Genomic DNA, 18,749 nt, shown 5'->3' with positions numbered 1-18,749 from the left:
TCAGAAGTGCAGGTGTCTGATATTATATAAACTTCAGTTTATTTTTATTTTAGTGGGGAAAATATATTCCCATATTCATGGATATTAAATACTACTAATCTTAAACCCATTTATTATGCAGGAACTGTTTTAATACCTGCACATCATATTAAGTTGACAAATACCCTAATGATGGGGCCACCACATCAATTTGAGTGTTGACCGAATATCTCTTGCCTTGCTGACTTGGCAGCTATTCTAATATGCTGGCAGCTCTTTGCAGCTTCAGATGTTTTTCTCCAAAGTTGGACAGGTGAAGAGAGAGTTCAACTGTAATCTTGATTGACTAGAGCCAGGGTCAAATACCCTATAATCCCTTGTGATTTCCAAGTCTGCAGTTTTATCAAGGCTCCAGAATATGATTGATGTAGGCTTTTGTTTTAATTGGAATTCAGATAAGTAATGGACAAGATGTGCAGTTATCTAAGTTTAAGCTTGTGCTTTCTTTCTGTCTTTTGCCTCAGCTTTACCATCACTGTAAAGGTGACTCCATCCCAATTGGCAATTAAACTCTTGCTCTAGCTGTTTAACCCTGAAAAAATAAGATGTATACTATGGGGGTAATTGAAGATTTACCGTTAAGACCTTGTGCAATTGAATTATTTCATTTGACAACTTCATTTTTGTCACTTTTATTCACTAGTAACTCATAGACAAAGAAGTAACCCATAACACCTTGCAGTAGTAGCATTTCTTTCATGTCATTTATGACTTACAATTTGTTTAAGCCAGATACTAAGCCTCTCATCTCAGTCAGTCTTGACAATGTTGAATGTCATTTCAGGTATCAGTTTGTGTTGAAAAATGACTGGACTTTACAGAATTTCCATCTAATGTGGAAGCCAAAACCATGTATTAGCTGTAATATACATTGTTGACATTGAGGCATTTTTTTATTTTTAACTTTTTCTTGATCTCATCCATCTATATTCCAGTACCACACACGCACACACTTGAATATGAAGAGCAGGCCACCAACTATGGCACAGCTGGAGCTCAATCAATTAGTGTTGGTGGATTCACAGCTTTAGAGGATGTTCTTTCAAACAGTGATGCTACGAGACACATCAGCGCACACATACACGCAAACTCTACTTTCTCTAATTTCATGAAGATATTGCACGATACCACCCTCTTTTACCCGATTTCTGTTTTTCAAACATGTATACCCTTGTGTCTTAGTTAAGAAGAGTATGTTTGTCTGTTCATTGTTTATCAGTTGTTTTTGTGGTGGAAAGATATAGATGTTGTGCATTAATATAGTTTGTTCTTCTGCATAGTTTTTGCTATTGATGGGTCCTAGTGTTCCCACATGCACTACACGTTCTCATAGTGATATTAACTTAACTATTTGACTCTACATTAAGGAATCCATTTATCATTCTGTGCCAGACCTTTTTGTTTCTCACATTATCTCTGTCCCACTGAAACTAATTTAATGAGCAAATGTTGCTTTGTCTCTCATGTTCAAAGCGATCACTTGTTTATAAGAAAAAGGAACTCACTTGATAAAATAAATCTGAAATTTCACTGCAGCTTAACTTTTTAATTCATTTAATAATTTCTCCATCCTTCCTCCGCCCTCAGGCAGTGGGATGAGCAGCTGGATCCTCGTCTGAATGCAAAGCAGAAAGAGGCTATCCTGGCCATCACCACACCCATCTCTGTCCCCCTGCCCCCAGTCCTGATCATTGGGCCCTATGGCACAGGCAAGACATTCACCCTGGCACAGGCTGTCAAGCACATCCTTCGCCAAGAACACAGCAGGTCTGTATATGCTCTTTTTAAATTGTTTTCTTTAATTTGTGCAATATAATTTCACAGCATCATCACAGCAATGTTCAGCAAGCCAAGCCAAGTCAGGTTTCATGGGAAACTTTTCCATAATCGTGGTAGGGGATTAGAGATCTCAGATGTACCATGCCATGTAAACAGGCCTCTAAAATAACCCTGAGGTAGAGCAGATTTGTCTTCTGCTGCACATAAACATGTATTTCCCCCGTTCTCAGAGAAATCTGGTTTCTCTGAGGAATCTTGGCTGCATGCAAACACATCTCACTATTCTGGGTTCACTGAGCAAACTTGATGACACAGTCTTCCCTTTATTGAACATATAGGCACTTGCTGTTAAATAATAGGTTTCATTGAGTGAAAGTGGGGTGATTTTAGTACATATAGATGTGGGGATGTGTGGGCATTTAGGTTGACATCAATCATAAAGGCTTTAGACGCTAATGGAGATCAGGGTGTGAGGGTGTGATGGATGTGGCAGGGGTTGTGGGATGGTTGTGACCTCAGTTATTGCTCTAGGTCAGTGGCTGCCTTGAGCTTGACATTTAAAGTAGAAAACACTGAGCTGCAAGGTGTCAATATGTGGTGTGTATGTGTCTGTATGTCTGCAGCCTGTTTTTGTTTTGTGTGGGTATGTGTAGTTAGTGTTAGTTCTGGTTGCGTCGATTTAGGTTTTATGCACATGGTTAGTTTGATTATCAAATCTTCTGGGACAGAATGGATGATCATGTGAAGCATAATAGGATTAATCACGTCACTTCAGTGGGCCATGCAGCACTGTGTAACAACAAAACATTGCAACATTTTCTTCCAATGCCATTTCTCATCATTAGTTTGCTCCCTCGCTGCGCACACATACCCACAGGAAAATCTGCAATTTCTGTGTTTGAAGCAAAGTGGTGTTGCACAGAAATGTGTGGTTGGTCTTTATGAAAAATGAATGCAATACCTCGGACAGTGTCCCCTGAACAGAATCTAGCATTTATTAGTAGGAAAGAGAGGGTTGTATATGTAATGTAAAAGAAACGGCTTTTAAAAAATGTGTTTCAATGTAAAATTCATTTCTCATATCACTTTGAATACATTTATTATTTTATGTTTAGGATGAATTATAGATATTTTAAAAGCCATGACCAAGGGAAGTGACCCTCAGCACTACAGCTGCCTGCACGATTCTTTTAAAATTGTAAAGACTTCATATAGACCCCCTGTCAGGAACCCACTATTATTAAAGTGTCATTGTAAATGATCGATGCTGCAAGATTTGCGGATGTGATACTGTACTGTGTAATAAGTATAAACACTCTAAATACTGTATCTTTTTGCACTAAGATCATCATTACTTTTAGGTTCCACGCCTTTCTAATTGTTGGCACAGACTAACATGGTTTATGTTTATGTCTAGGGTCCTGATCTGCACCCATTCAAACAGTGCTGCTGATCTTTACATTAAGGACTACCTTCACCCTTACGTTGAAGCAGGCAATCCGCACGCCAGACCTCTCAGGTAGGAATGCTGGGATGACTAAGGGCACTTTTTTGTGTACTTTTTGTGTGTTTTAGTTCACAACCGGTATTCTGCTTGGCTCAAAAAGAGGGGAAGTATGCCACATTATGTTTGTCTATGGCTTTTTCTCCAATAGGGTCTGTCATATGCAAGTGAAACAAGACAAATTTCTTCATTAGCTTGGAAGTACTTCATAAATGTTTAATTGGAGATAAATTGTATATAAAATAGTTTTAAAAAAAGTAGCATTGATATATCCACAACACATAATGGTGAAACAACCTTCAGTGTTTGACATTGAGTTATAATAGTCTATGAAATTGGTACTCTGTTATTTTGTGTGACTCTGGTCTGTTTGTATGCATATCTGGGGCCAAACTAGCCTGATGTTGGACAAATCATTGGGATTAATCCTCTTTAAAAGCCTGTAGTCAGAAAGATGCACTATTCATATCATACAGAGACTGAGTGGCTGGAGTGTGTTGGCCCGATGGCAATGGCAGCCAGACATCAGGCTGACTTTGGAGTTGCAACTTTAAGAACTCTTCTGCGTTAAGAACAACACCTTTGGGCAACAAACACACTTTCACTGATACAACAAACTTCCTTACGCTGCATCATTGACTTCTAATCACATTTCAGCACTACTAGGGGTCATAAAGGAAATTGATGTCAGCATGCAAGCGGTTAGCTTGATTACTGTTGGTTGCAGTGTGAATTTGACTATAGTAAATCTTCCTCTTAGCTAACCTCTCCTCTTCTACCTTCCTTCAAATACTGTAGGCGAAGGTAATAGGTATTAATATTTATTGTGTCTGGTTAATTTTTGTCGCCCTGTGTTTCTACTTCTACAGGGTATACTTCCGGAACCGCTGGGTGAAGACAGTCCACCCAGTAGTCCAGCAGTACTGTCTCATCTCCAACACGCAGGTCACTTTCCAAATGCCCTCGAGGGAGGACGTCCTCAGGCACCGTGTGGTGGTGGTCACCCTCAGCACCTCCCAGTACCTCTGCCAGCTTGACTTGGAGCCTGGTGAGTCATATGAAAAGACATTTAGTCCTCATAAAAATAGTTAAACTGCCTAATGATGATCAATAACTGCCTTCAGAAGTTTTATGTCCTAGACCAATTTAGCTGGGAAGTAAATGATGCATGGGTTTCCCAAGAACAATTTAGATGTGGCTGGATGCAATTTTTACAGAAAGATACAACAGATGGCTCTTCATATGTCTGTGATGGTAGCAGGCGAGGTTATTGAAATGTACTTTATTACATGATTAAAATTAACTGTAATACATGGTAAACGTTTATATCATGCACGCTGATGACTAGAGTCAGATGCAGTCTCTTGTTCTTTTGTCATCCCTAGTGACTAATATCATGTGTTGCCAGAGAACCACCACATAGAGAGGGATGGAACTCATTTAAGCTGCGTTAAAGACACGGAAAACAAACTAATTTGTCAGTGTAGGCTAATAACTGACTTTAATGTGTCAGCAGAGGAGGCTTTGTCTGTTGCTTGGGAACACCATCTGCCTTTTTCGAATGTACTTTACATCATTAGCCCTCATCCCAGCTCTCCTGCTCTCATGTTGTTCATCTGTGATGAAAATCATGTGAATGAGGCAACTGGGAGCCAGGAAGTCTACTAAGTAGCGATTAAAAAAAATTCTAGCTACAAACACACAGGTGCCCTCAAAAAGATGGCTAAGCTGTTTTTTTATGTTTGGATTGTTGATTTTCTCTTTCTTTATGCCTTGGAAATGGTATTGGTTATGTATTATCTGTACATGCCTAGTTTTACTACGGTTAATGGGTTTTGCAAAAAAAAAAAAAAAAGAACTAATAGCTAATTTTACTTCCATGTAATAATGCTGTTCTCCAGCTAATGCATAATGGAGAGTGACTCTCTAAAGCCAGTTTGAAAAATAAACATGGCCTCACATTTAATCCATGATGTTTACACGATAAAAGGCCACTTTCCGTACTCTTTTTGTAGTCTTACAAGTTCTTACAAGGAAACGTTTTTTTTTATTCATAAAAGAATTTCAGCTGTTGGAGAGACATGAGAATGAGAATCTTTTAAAAAATTTCCATTTTATATTTTTCCGTTAGGTTCTATGCTTATCCCTGAAGAGTCATAGGATGGTAATATATAATTATTTTTGTTATCTTCTTGCTATTTTTAAGCACACGGAGCCAGGAATGGTTTGACAAACCTTTCTGATACGTTGTACTAAGCTTGTTTCATGGGATATAGAGATTACCTACACAGAGCCTTTTACACTCTCTGATCACAGATTTTCCAAGTCACTTTTACTGTGTGAAAAGGCTAGAAAGAAACTGTAAAAGGGAGAATGTGAGAGACATGGTCCATGAGGTGAAGGAGCTGTCATTTATTATTAAATAGTGCTTTTGCCCCAAATCACTTCTGCTACACTGTGACTCTGATCTCAATCACCTCTGCTTATTATCCTCCCTGCTGCCTTCCTACCACTGTTATGTCTAAAACCAACCACCATTATTAGCCCTGTGACAGATGGATAGCAGCTACAGAAAGGTAATTTCGACCTTTGCTTTAGACAGGCTCCCCAAGGCAGATAGCCAGCTCCCAGGTGTAACATTAAGCCTCATGTTCCTCGTATCGGCCTCTTTGTCTACTTGGTGCTTATGAAGCCCATCTCTTCCTCCTCATTGCATCTGTTCTAAGCTTTGCTTCCCTGCCAGGGAAGCATTCATATTTGTAAAGACCCATGTACATCATTTGAGAATGTTATTTCGATTGAAGTAATAGAGCAAGTAGGTAGGATGCAGCAGGGAATCTGTTCACCACAATTTATAGGTGAATTAAACTAAAGTACCTGACCTCAATAATTAACAATGTTATATAAGGTGGCACAACCCAGGACGTTCTTTGTGACTGCTTTGTTCCATATGGCAATGATGAAATATTTTAAGTTCCCCTGAGATGATCTCAAAACAAGCTTAAACATTATTTAAACAGTATTTTAATGTTGTCACTGCTTTGTTTATTCAACCCATGAATAAACCATTCAGTGAATACTCAAGTTCAATATTTTAAGTATATACACCCTCTCTAGAGAATAGCCATTTGCATATTGGTATTCCAGTGCTCTAACATTTGGAATTGATTTTTCCTAATGGCTGTACAAATTTGGTTTGTATTTAAATTTGCCTCAAGCATTTCTTTCATATTTCATGCAACGTGGATTTTCTAATAAGCTTTAATATCTCTACAACAATAAATGGACATTTTTCTGTCACATATACATTTTGTCAGTTTTTATAGGGAAATACTGGTCTGTTTAGCAATTTTAGCAATGTCTTTTTTTTTTTTTTTTTTTTTTTTTTTTTTTTTGACCACAGGGAGGAATAAGTGGGGACACAAGGTGTACACAGTTCACATTGGCTTGAGGCTTCAATACAAAATCAATATGTTTAGCAAGTATTGTACAAAGGCAGAAACTAAGAAGCAATTGTTGTCTCAGATCAAACTGTCCTTCTTGCTTTTATTTTTTTATTGTAAGCTTGTGTTTAGGTTGTTTGTTTACTGTTTGTGGGTTGATAAGTTGCCTCCCCCTTCACAAAACATGTTACATTTAATTTCTGCTTGTACTTTTCTCTTAAAATGTTGTATAGGCTTCAGAGACTGTTTTGCTGGTTGTTATTCTGCCTCTTTCCTCCCTGCTCCTGCACTTATTTGCCATGCCGTTTCATCCCATCCCCTCTCACTGCCAAGCACAGTTTGAGCTTTTTAAATCAGGGTTAGGCTACTGTTCAGTCCCTTGCAAAATGTCTTTAGTTTGCTGGTTAAAAGAGTAAATGGAAAAAGTGACCTATTGTTATATTAGCACATTGCATGATATTTATTGTATTGTAACAGTAAGCTTCATTAATATATTATGATAGTGTTGACATAAAATGTGCTAATACTGCAGGTCCTGGCATTTTTTCTTTTACATGTTCATCTGATTTAACTGGTTGCACTTGGCTTTGATGTAATTGCAGTTAATTTATACAGTAAATTGAAATAGAACATGTTTTGCAGGTTTGTTCACTCATATCCTGTTGGATGAAGCGGCTCAGGCCATGGAGTGTGAAACCATCATGCCTTTTGCTCTAGCTAGCAAGACCACCCGTGTTGTGCTGGCTGGAGACCATATGCAGGTATGTTAAGAATTCGTGAGGGCAGGTATAAGACATCTAGTTGATTTCTTTTTGACTTTGTTGAATCTTAAAGCTTCTCTAAGGTAATAAATGTGCAGCATTTCTTTCTCCAGAAGTGCATAAGTGCACACTACAAAGTCTTGAACTTATTCCTTCAGATGTTTGAAGTTTATTCATTGTCTTCTGTAATAAAAAATGGATTGCCAGGGCAAATAGACCAGGGCTATGACAAGTAAAAGTAACCCTGCCATTTAAACTTTACTTGTCACTTCAAATATGAACAAGACACTGCAGATCTGTGGTTCTGCAGAAAACCTTGGCCACAGAGAGCAGCAGCTTGCATCAGTAAGGCTTTTAAGCCAATACAAGGAGTTAAACCCTTAAATCCTGCTCTGGCTTTGATTATTAAAGTAATTAAAGGCTGTCATACCTTGGCTTTCCATTTGAACTAGATCTGTAAATAATAGTGTCAATACATGTATTCTCCCGGGTGTAACATTACACACCATGTTTCTCATGTCTGGCTCTGTGTCTACCTTTTTTGCTTATGAAGCCCATCTCTAAATTTGACATGTTTTCAAACTCCTATGGAATCACTGGTAAAGTCTACTTTAATTACATCCAGTCAATAGTCTGTTTATTTAATGCTGCTACTTAAAGAGTTCTCTAATATTCTGTTAAAGCAGATGAAGTTGACAGAATGTATAAGAACATTGGGTATCTGATATCCACCCCCTGCCCAATTTTTTTGTGTCTTGAATTTCAGCTCAGTCCATTTGTGTATAGCGAGTTTGCACGGGAGCGTAACCTGCATGTGTCGCTGCTGGACCGACTGTATGAGCACTACCCTCCTGAGTTCCCCTGTCGCATCCTCCTCTGTGAGAACTACCGCTCTCATGAAGCTATCATCAAGTAGGTGTGAGCCCGCAACACTGCCTTGTGTCAAACCAGTGGGAAGACAAATGCTAGAGTGAAGAGGTGGTGGGAAGAAGGGGTCAGGGTAAAATGGAGGTGAAGAGTTGAAAGTGGGATAATAAAGAATGTGACGAAGTATGTTGTGAGCATGTTAAATAAGCTGGTGAGAGGAGGATTTGATGCACACTAGGGAGTTCTGATTGAAAGCTTATCACATGCATAAAACATTATATGGACAAAAGTATCCCATCATAGTTCTTCTAAGGTAATTGTGAATCAAAATGAACTTATGCTTTTTGACAATTTATTGAAATGTGTGTACAATGATGTGTACAATCTGGATATGTCTTCTTTGTGGTTATTTTCATTTATCCTGATAAATGCTCTTTCAAAAACATTATCATTCCTTTCTTTCTTTCCTACAGCTACACATCAGAGTTATTTTATGAAGGAAAGCTAATGGCAAGTGGAAAACAGCCTTCCCATAAGGACTTTTATCCTCTGACGTTCTTCACAGCAAGAGGAGAAGACGTGCAGGAGAAGAACAGCACTGCCTATTACAACAATGCTGAGGTATGAGTTAAATTAAAGATTTAAGAGTTAATTAAAGACAATTAAAAGCTTACAGAGTGGCATTTTTTGCGATCTGCTCACATCTATCTTGGAAAAAGGTTGTGAGGCAATCACAGATGATGGAGTTGTTTGTCACCGAATTCCATCGGCTTAAGATAAAAACAGTATGCTTATGGAAGACTGCTAATCAGCAATGTTTGCCTCATCACAGCTAATCAGAACACCCTCAGCGATTTAAAAAATAATACGAGACGAGGCCCGTAAAGTTAATTTGGTAAGCAGCTGAGCCACACTTGACACCCATGATGCGTGATTAGGTGTCTGTCCTAGCTTTTGATGGAGCCAACAATCGCTTGGCTGTGGTCATTGACTGTTTGACCCCTCACCCTTGCCTGACGTTTTCCACCTAATTAAAATAAGGCTCTTCTTGATTTTGCTCTCAAACTGTCAAAAGTGCCAAAATAATTAGACACTGTCCCAACGATACAGAATCCATGTCATACTTTAACATTATGATAATCATGTGGAATTAATATGCATTGAAAAAAGTGTTTGTTTGTTGTCTAGTGTAAGCATCTTTCATGGGCTTAGCTCCAAGTGGAACATGTGACAAAAGCTAATTTGTTTTCAAAAACTATTAGCTAAAGTCTTTTTAGAGTTTGCAGTAATATTGATTTTGTAGCTCCTCTATAGGAAAATGTCAGAGTTTAGTCATACTGTTATAAAGTGATATATTTAAGACATTAGAGGCTGCTCAAAGTCAGAGTTTAAAAATGTAAATGTAGGCATAGATCATACATGAATCAGTTCCATTGCCTTCAAGCTAAAGCTTATTTGTTAATAGACTGAGTGCTATACGTCACATAGTTCTTGTTTAGCTCTTCTGTGAATTTGTCCCTTGCTACATCAACTACTACCTGGTCCCTCATGTCCTTGATTTTACAGAACCTTTTCAGGTCAGGTTTGTGTGAAGAGCGCATGGATTGAACCCCCCGTCTCTCTCCCTCTCATCTCCCTCTGTCATCCCACGCAGGTCTTTGAGATTGTTGAGCGGGTTGAGGAGTTGCGTAAAAAGTGGCCAGTGGCCTGGGGTAAGTTGGACGAGGGCAGCATCGGAGTGGTGTCACCGTATGCTGACCAGGTGTTTCGCATTCGTGCTGAGCTTCGTAAGAAGAGAATGCATGAGGTCAGCGTGGAAAGAGTGCTTAATGTTCAAGGTGAGAAAAAGTACAGTGTGTGTGTGTGTGTCACTAGCCCATGTGCTGATACTACAGCCAGAAGCTTCTATAAATTATTATTGTGTTTTACAATAGTTGTAATTAATTTTTTATTTGTCAGATTCATTGACAAAATGTAGAATCACAGCATCCATTTTTAGTATTATGTTAATTTCAGGGTGGTAATTATTCAAATAAGCGTAAATGAGAATTGAAAGAAATTTGTCTGTCGAGCACTGGCAAAAAAATAATTAAACCCCATTCCTAAAGATCCCAAAGCACCTCATTAATGTTTTTTTTATATGCAAGATGATTTGTTTCTCTGCAGCAATAACAATGTTTATGTTTGGAGCCCTGTTACCCTGAAGACAAATCACGCAAATGTTCTACCTGTTATAAGTGGTCAGATTACTATGACCTAATATTGAGTCTATATTTATTTTAAATTGAACGTTGCGTCAAACCTCTTTTTAAAATTAAAAGCACTTTTAATTACAGAGACATTTCTAATAAAAAATGCTTTGCAGGTAAACAGTTCCGGGTGCTGTTTCTCAGCACGGTAAGGACGCGGTACACTTGCAAGCACAAGCAAACGGCCATCAAGCGCAAAGAGCAGCTAGTCGAGGACTCAACAGAGGACCTCGACTATGGTTTCCTCTCCAACTACAAGCTCCTCAATACTGCCATAACCAGAGCACAATCACTGGTTGCAGTTGTAGGAGACCCCATAGCACTGTGCTCTGTTGGGCGATGCAGGTAAATACCAGCACTTATCACTAAGGTTTTATACATGTGACGGGAAAAATATGCCATTGAAATAATTAATTGAATTGGCTTTCAGAAACTCACAGGCTTTAAACGGATTCAGTGCGGAAGCATAAATATAGGTTTACTGGAAAACAGATTAGTGCAGGAAGCATCACTCCACATAGACTAATGACGGTCTCTCATGTCACACAGCTAATCCACTGTGCTCCTTCACCGTTGGCCTGCTTCAGTGTTTTGTGATGCACGTATAAATGCTAATTGTACAAGCACGCGGCAGAGAGTTTTTTTCTAATCCCCTGCGTGGGCTTTGCTGTAATCAAGTTTCACATTAATGTGATGATGTAGATAATGTGGACTGTAGGAATAAAGTTCCATACACTTCAGGTTCTGCTTCTTTTTCTCCATACCATGACTTTTGTGTGTGCCAGCATCTAGTTTTATATTTATAATATGCTGCCAAGCCTTTCCCCCCCATCTCCATAGCAACTGTTTTGTCTTGCTCATTGCAGACTTCAGGTTGTTTGTAAATGTCAGGCTTTACAATTTTCATTGTATTGCAATTGTTTTAATTTTATTCTAATAGTTCTCATCTGTTGAGTAATCTGTAAACAGTATATGGAGACATTCTTCTGGTTTATTCAGGCTTGTATTTTTCAGCTGAAGCCTTTTTACTTTTTTACTGTGCTTTATATTTTTGATGATTTTTCTGTTGTGGTCTTTCCACAAGCCACTTTCCAAGTTTTCCATTTTTGTCATCTTTTATATTCAACTTACAAATGGCAAATTATTACAGTCAACATAAAGAAATTTAACACAGTTTAAATATGTTGTTTCTTCTTTGTCTGGTCAGAAAATTCTGGGAGCACTTTATCTCCATCTGCCATGAAAACTCAAGCCTTCACGGCATCACCTTTGAGCAGATCAAGGCACAGCTGGAGGCCCTGGAGCTCAAGAAGACCTACGTCCTCAACCCACTGGCTCCAGAATTCATCCCTCGAGCCCTCAGGCCCCTACAGGGGCTTCACTCTTCCTCACAGCCCCTCCACCCTCACCATCATGTGCATCCTCAGCACGTGCAGCCTGCGTTGAACAAGCAAGGCCCACAACAGCCCCAGCAGCAACAGCAGTCACCGCCCAAGGTAAGGTGCTTCCCAGCAAATAGGACGCAATGAAGTAAATAAAATTTTCCATCCACTGTCTCAATTTATCCTCACACAAAATTATTAGTACTAGTAATTTTAAAGGTACAGATGATGGAAACCTATTTTATATATATTTTAAATACAGTATAAAAGAGCAGATGCAGAGAGGGAACATAAAGAGGGAAAGCAGACAAAATAACGTAGATGTAGGAGGTGTCTTGAAAGATTTTCTGTTGTAGGGGTTCCTGTGTTAAAGTAACTTGTCTTGTAGTCTTGTGTAAATTTATAGGTTTGTCAAATTAACAAACGGAATACATTGAGTTTTTCTAGTTTTTGACTCATGCTAAAAGCTTCGCACATGTGGCTCTGTTAAATTACTCAATTTAATTTTTACCACAGAAAATTATTTACAGGATTTAGCCCCAGAGAAACAACACAGTGAGGATTTTAATGTTGCAGGAAAGAGATGTTATTTGTTTATCTCAGGCTGAAATGTCTTTGTGTCTGTCTGTCCTCGCTGCTTGCCCTGAGGTAAAGGTTAACAAAAACACCACAGCTGCCAACCTGCTGCCGTCACCCACTGGGCGTAATGAGCCGCAGCTCTGCAGCATCAACCAGCTTGAGCCACACACCCACACTTCCTCTCTCCTTCCCTTTGTATCTCCCTCCTCAAATATACTGTATGTTACACACAACCACTTGGGAAATAGACACAAAGCCACTGGCATATATACATTTTGTACCGCACTGCCAGCTTCATTCCTGCTTTGTGGTAGAATAGACTAATTTCACATGGATTAAACCAGGTTTATGTAATGCAACATTTTTCATAAACTTCAAAATTACTAAAAAAAGGTATACATAAGAAGGCAAACTATCACAAACACCAAATCAACTAAACCGAACAGTATGTAAGCCGGAGGGAGGGAGAGAGAGAGAGACTGGCTCACTGCTTCCTGTTTTTTCCTGGTGATCTGAATCTCACTGACAACTCAGCTCTATTCACCTGGAGAAAAAGGTCTGTGCAGGGACGTTCATCACAATGAGGCACAGGAGACTGCCTTAATAAGTCACTTTGATATACGGTGCATTTACTGCGATGTGTCTCAAAGTGGAAACAGCTTTAACTCTACTGTAACATGCTATCAAAATAGTAATATAACTCAAGGTAGAGGAAAAAATACATTTTATATTTGGTATTAAGTGAAGTGCTACTTCTACACATCGATGGTGTCTTAAAGTGTATGAAAAACTATGATACCTCCTATTAAAATTAGTATGTCCTGTCACGACCTGTATGCAAGCGTTAGTTAACATCCATTCAGGCTTTTTATCGCCACAGTGTGTCTGAATGACCTGTCAGAGAATAATGTTACAGTCACACATCTCCAGGAGTGAGACCCAGTGTGACAGGGGAAAAAAAAACTGCTCATCAATTGTTCACACATCCAAACTCAGCTGCTGTCAATCAGCTACATTCTTATTATATTGTTATTTTTATGATTACACATGTTAAAGTTATGATCCTTTTTCATATTCACCCTTAAGGCCTGTGAGTTTCACCCTTTAGCTTGCATGCTTTCCACCAACATTTAGTCTTCTCAACACATTTATTAGACCACCTGTCAAATGTTACCAGTAGCTCAGGGAAAGAAACTTAATCATGAGAACCTACCTCATTTACTTGTGTTAACATCAGATTAGCTTCACTCTGTGGTTCTGCTGACATCCTGAAGCTTTGACTCACCTCCTGAATCAGTTTTACAGAAACGACACTGACTTCAAACAGGTTACTTAGCCACCTCTTTTTCTATCTCAACTTTCATCCACACCTCAACACACAGTGAATCACTGAAAGCAATTAGACAGTGGCAAATGTTTACCTGCAAATATTCTCTTACTGTAGCTGAAATAGCCTGTAGCTCCCTGTTTGACCTAATGGTAGATAACTTGTTTGAACAATTATAATCTGTACATTTCACTCTGGACAGAACCATTACTTTTAACGAGGGGAGTCATGTGTTTCGGTCTGACCATTGCTTTGCTGATGTTACAATCTGAAATAGCAGCCAAGCGAATCAGCTGCTGTTGCAGTATGTCAGACCTTAATTATTAATTAGATATTGTTGCATTTTGCCGTGCTCCTTGGTGAGGAACAAAGTTTTTACAGGCACAACAAAAGTGTTTATTTCCTGTTGCTTGTATTTATGCTCCTGAAGCTGGAGGACGTGTTGTAGTCATAAGCGTCAAATTTATCTATGTTTTGTAAAAGCGCTATCTGTCTGTTGCGCATAATTAATGTATTTTTTGTTCAGAGGTTCTTCTACATTTTGGTCATAATATCAGCACAGCAATATAGTGGATTTCACAAAATGGGGGATGTCGATAATTTCACCCTCTGGAGATGTTTGTGTCGATGTGTTTACGCATTTTTTTTTTTTTAGGTTTGTGTGTGTAGCCCCACAGGAGTAATTATGTATACTTAAATTCAAACATGTTTTAACATTGATTCAGTCCGAATGCTGTGTGCTCATGCGGTAGACACGCTATTATTGTGAAGGCCCCTGAAAAACGAAGGGATTGTGTTTGCAGGAAGCATAGGCAGATATTCTGCTTCTGGTTCTGTTGCTGTGTGTTGCGGTGTGGAAAGTAAATCTACAGTATATACATATAAATCTGCATGTGTAATGGCGAAAATGACGTATGTTCAGTGCTAATATGTTGCAATTATTATTAAATATGCAATTAAGTGGTGTCTCCAAATTATCTATATTATAATACATCAGTGACTGCTTATGGGTTATATCAACTGATGACTCAGGTCTCCAAAAAACAGTCCTTCAATTAAAGGAATATAATCAATGTTTTCAGCAGTAAAGTAAACTGTAACATTGATTTAAAAGTCTGTTTTAAACATGCTTTATTAGACGTCATTGCATTGGACAATATGGGTCAGTATCACACACTGATAGCTTTAATAATTTTTTCTGTTCAGCTTTCATGACATTTGCACATGTCTGCAGTATTTAGGAACTTACTGAAACAACTACATGTATATGTACAGAAAGATATATTTTTTCTCACCTGAGTATCTACTATTTTCTAATGATTTTTGTCTCACAGGGGAAACATGCAAACCACACAGATCATCTTCCACCTGAAGGATACAGTAAGGGCCTATTTTTACCATAACAAATTTGCTTAGCATCTAAATCTGTATTACGCAACATGCTCTTTAAAACACACATATACATGTATAGGTTTCACAGGTCAGCTTTTGCTATTGTGTTATTAGACAAATGTCTAATGTTTGTAAAATTAAAATGTTATCTATATTGTTGTATATTGTTTAAATCATACACAGATCTCACTCTAGCCGTGTTCTTTAGTGGAATTAGTCTGTAGCTAAGCTTCCATCTGCCACAGTTTATCAAAGAGTGAATGAGATGAATTGTGTAGGTGCCCACTATCCTCCTCCCTTCCACAGCCTCCAGACTTTCCAGTTTAAATCCAAATAGTTTGCCTTTTGGATCGTCGATTGTTTTTTGTGTTTTACTTCACTAGCATTAAAGCCACCATCCCAGCAAACAACCTTTAAAAAATAGAGACTGAGCATCACTAGCATATTGCTTATATCAGCTGTCACCTAAGAATGGATAGTCTTCTCTGGATGGTATCTATATGGTTTGAATAGACCAGTTTCACCACATCATCTCCCTTCGTTTGGGGAGTGGCACTAGGAACTTCCAGCTCTTCCTAAAGTTTACCAGCAGGTTTTTGTTTTTAATGATGTTGAGCTTTAAGCCATTATTGATGCGCCAGAATGGTGTTCATCAGGTATTCCTAGTTATCGTTCTCATTATTGCATTCATGGCAGGTTCCTTAGTTCTGTAAAATATAAGCATTTTTAATGCCAGTCCCATCACTTCCACCTCCCCACCCCCAACACTCCACGGGGTCAGTGTAAATTGAATTTCCTGTAGCTAGAAGGTGTGGCTGCACTGTTATAAGGCAGAGAACGTAGCTGTTCCTGTGCTGCCCTGCACCTCGGGGGTGAGAGTACACTCTGTGCCGGAATTAGACCAACCTCTACCCCAGCGTGTGCCTGATATGTACGCTGAAGGGGAGTAAAGTCCAACAGTTGGGATTTCAGGTGCTGGAGGACCAGCGTAAATGGCAGAGGTGTTTACAGGAGGGAAGATCACATAACAATTCAGGCTTGAGTAACAAAGACCATGTTGTTGCTTCAGCCACTTACATTATAGACATACATTTCTTGATATTTTGTAGTGTATTTATGTTTGCCTCTGTATTTAATATTTTCTATGCTTTACTTCTGCCTTTTTGAAGACACATCACAATTATTTATATTATCTTTTCAAACTTCTTTCCTTTAAGTCCAACCAAACCCAGCTGTGCTGATGGGAAACCCGATTCGGGCATATACACCACCACTGGCTGGGACACCTGCTGGTATAGGCAAGTCTCCCAGTCCTGTGCAGAGGATAGATCCTCATACAGGCACCAGTATCCTCTATGTGCCAGCTGTGTATGGTGGAAACATGGTGATGCCCGTGCCCCTACATGTAAGTTTTCAGTTTTATGTTAGTAGCTGCAATGGTTTACGATTCTCAAAAACTTTAACTTTCAAAAAGCTTTTTTCACAATAGATAACATAGCAAATAGCGCAGTAACTTTTTAAAAACTTTGCCTGTCCTAACTTCAGAGACATTCATCAGTCACAGTCTAGAAGTTTAATAAAATGTAAATGTCCTTAAAGATTTTCCTCTAACCTCTTTTATTAGAAACTGTTTCTAACATCATTATAGGAAATGTGCTGTTCATGTGCAGTTATCGTCTTTTGCTTGGTACACTGTACATATTACACATGTTTGTTTTTTTTTCCCCTTTTTGTTTGTAGTTACCATGGCCAGGTTACCAGAACAGGTTTGCTGTGGACCCTCGCATCATGAGCCACCCAGCAGCCATGGCCTACAACTTTAATCTGCTGCAGGCCCAGAACCGAGGCTCCCCCCTCCCTTACAGTGCCGTTGCCCATCCCTCTCCCCTAGGCATGAGTCAGCCAAGCCCAGACAAGGAACTACAGGCAGACACTATAAGAAACGGTGCGTCCTGATTAATTTTCCCATTAGCTTTAATTTGTCTGTATTGATTTATCATATTCAACACCATCAGATTATGCAAAGTAACCGAATTATTCTTTTGTTTGTTTTTGATGTTTTAGGGAAATTAGAAGCATGTCCAAAGTCAGAACAGAACCGTCTTCAGACACCAGAGAGAAAAACAACAGACATGAAGGAAAAACAGGCAAGTTTATTTATACCACATGTAGTTAATGTATGACCAAATTAGAACAAATATGTGGCTGCAGTGTCTATAATGTTTGTCTGTTTTTTTTTTTTTTGTTTTGTTTTTTTGTAGGGAGATTTAGACACAGGCCAAAGTCGAAATCTAGACTCACAACTGGATGGCCTTGTTGGATATCCCAATGCGCTGCTTCATCGAAAAGACCCCTCAGCTTCGCACAGACCTCTCAACTACCACCTTGCGCCACCCAACCCAGCATTTCCACCTGCCAGTGGAAGAGCCTTCCCTCCACAGTATCCCGTCTCCAGGCTTCCTTATCGAGTTGGTCAGCCTCAGCACCCAGGGATGGCCCAACAGAATCCTCAGCAGCAGCAGCAGCAGCAGCAGCAGCAGCAGCAACAGCTCAGTCCTGCTTACACTGGTGGCAGCCATAATGCTTCCTTCTTTAATGGTCCCATGCCAGCTCACAGGGCTCTCCAGTCTCCTACTTTGGACGGACCAGATTCTGGAGGGGTGGAAGAGATGAGCAGTTCTATTAGGCCCCCAATGGGCCATCCAGGAGGTCACCACCCTGGCCTGTCACAGCACAACAGGGTCAACAGCTTTGGGGAGGATGGACAGGATGGAGGCTTGGGAGATGGTTTGGGTGAGTAAGACACTAGGTTTATATTAATAAAGTAATTGAAATTGACTTTTGTTGTCAAATTTCTCTTAATTATAATCATTATTTCAAGACAAATGTGTTTAACACTCCTTTCTGTGATCTGTACCTCTGCTTCATAGTCTGTTGTTTCTTTCTTTACTCTGAATCCAGCAAACTTCCCCTCCTCTCTTATGATTGTCTCTAAGTATTGTTAATCCTTAGAATCATGAGAAAACACCACACTAATCACATGGATTCTCTTTCAGACCTCCAAGGTCCCTTGGCTCTAGAGGCCCTAAGCCAGCAGCAGGCAGCCAGGCTGGGTCAGTGGGGTGAGGCAGCAGGCCCTTTCCTTCAAGGCAGTGTTGCTTTTCCTATGCCCCAACAGCTTGCCCACCTTGCTCAGCCCAGTATGGCTCGATTTCCTCATCAGCTGCTCCGCGCAGCCAGTTGGGGCTTTAGTGCCAATATGGAGGACGATACTGTTTCTTCTGCCTCTTCTGGTCCAGTTTTCAACAGGTTAGATTCAACTCTTAGATTCAAGGTTGTATTTCAGATGGCTTGTAACAGTTTGGAATCTCAATACCAAAGAAATCTATAATCTATTTTAAAATAGGTTTTTAGACATGTTAGAAAA

At 39.3% G+C, this 18,749-nt stretch overlaps 1 protein-coding gene across 3 annotated transcripts in view; it reads left to right on the top strand.

Moving 5' to 3' along the window:
* helz (helicase with zinc finger) overlaps nucleotides 1-18,749 on the top strand; it is a 39,173-nt gene that overhangs the window by 14,092 nt on the left and 6,332 nt on the right. For all 3 annotated transcript variants that reach the window (XM_055508179.1, XM_055508175.1, XM_055508178.1), the window contains exons 16-30: nucleotides 1,627-1,806; nucleotides 3,236-3,337; nucleotides 4,192-4,370; nucleotides 7,408-7,526; nucleotides 8,293-8,438; nucleotides 8,867-9,014; nucleotides 10,048-10,231; nucleotides 10,759-10,987; nucleotides 11,850-12,138; nucleotides 15,265-15,310; nucleotides 16,540-16,727; nucleotides 17,063-17,267; nucleotides 17,387-17,469; nucleotides 17,584-18,115; nucleotides 18,379-18,631. In XM_055508179.1, the coding sequence (XP_055364154.1) occupies nucleotides 1,627-1,806; nucleotides 3,236-3,337; nucleotides 4,192-4,370; nucleotides 7,408-7,526; nucleotides 8,293-8,438; nucleotides 8,867-9,014; nucleotides 10,048-10,231; nucleotides 10,759-10,987; nucleotides 11,850-12,138; nucleotides 15,265-15,310; nucleotides 16,540-16,727; nucleotides 17,063-17,267; nucleotides 17,387-17,469; nucleotides 17,584-18,115; nucleotides 18,379-18,631 (2,883 nt within the window). The remainder of the gene's footprint in view (nucleotides 1-1,626; nucleotides 1,807-3,235; nucleotides 3,338-4,191; nucleotides 4,371-7,407; nucleotides 7,527-8,292; nucleotides 8,439-8,866; nucleotides 9,015-10,047; nucleotides 10,232-10,758; nucleotides 10,988-11,849; nucleotides 12,139-15,264; nucleotides 15,311-16,539; nucleotides 16,728-17,062; nucleotides 17,268-17,386; nucleotides 17,470-17,583; nucleotides 18,116-18,378; nucleotides 18,632-18,749) is intronic.

This window comes from Betta splendens, chromosome 1 (genome assembly GCF_900634795.4).
Source record: "Betta splendens chromosome 1, fBetSpl5.4, whole genome shotgun sequence".
Taxonomy (NCBI): Eukaryota; Metazoa; Chordata; class Actinopteri; order Anabantiformes; family Osphronemidae; genus Betta; species Betta splendens.
The sequence above is the reverse complement of the archived record's forward strand: the minus strand, read 5'-3'. Positions and strand labels throughout refer to the sequence as shown.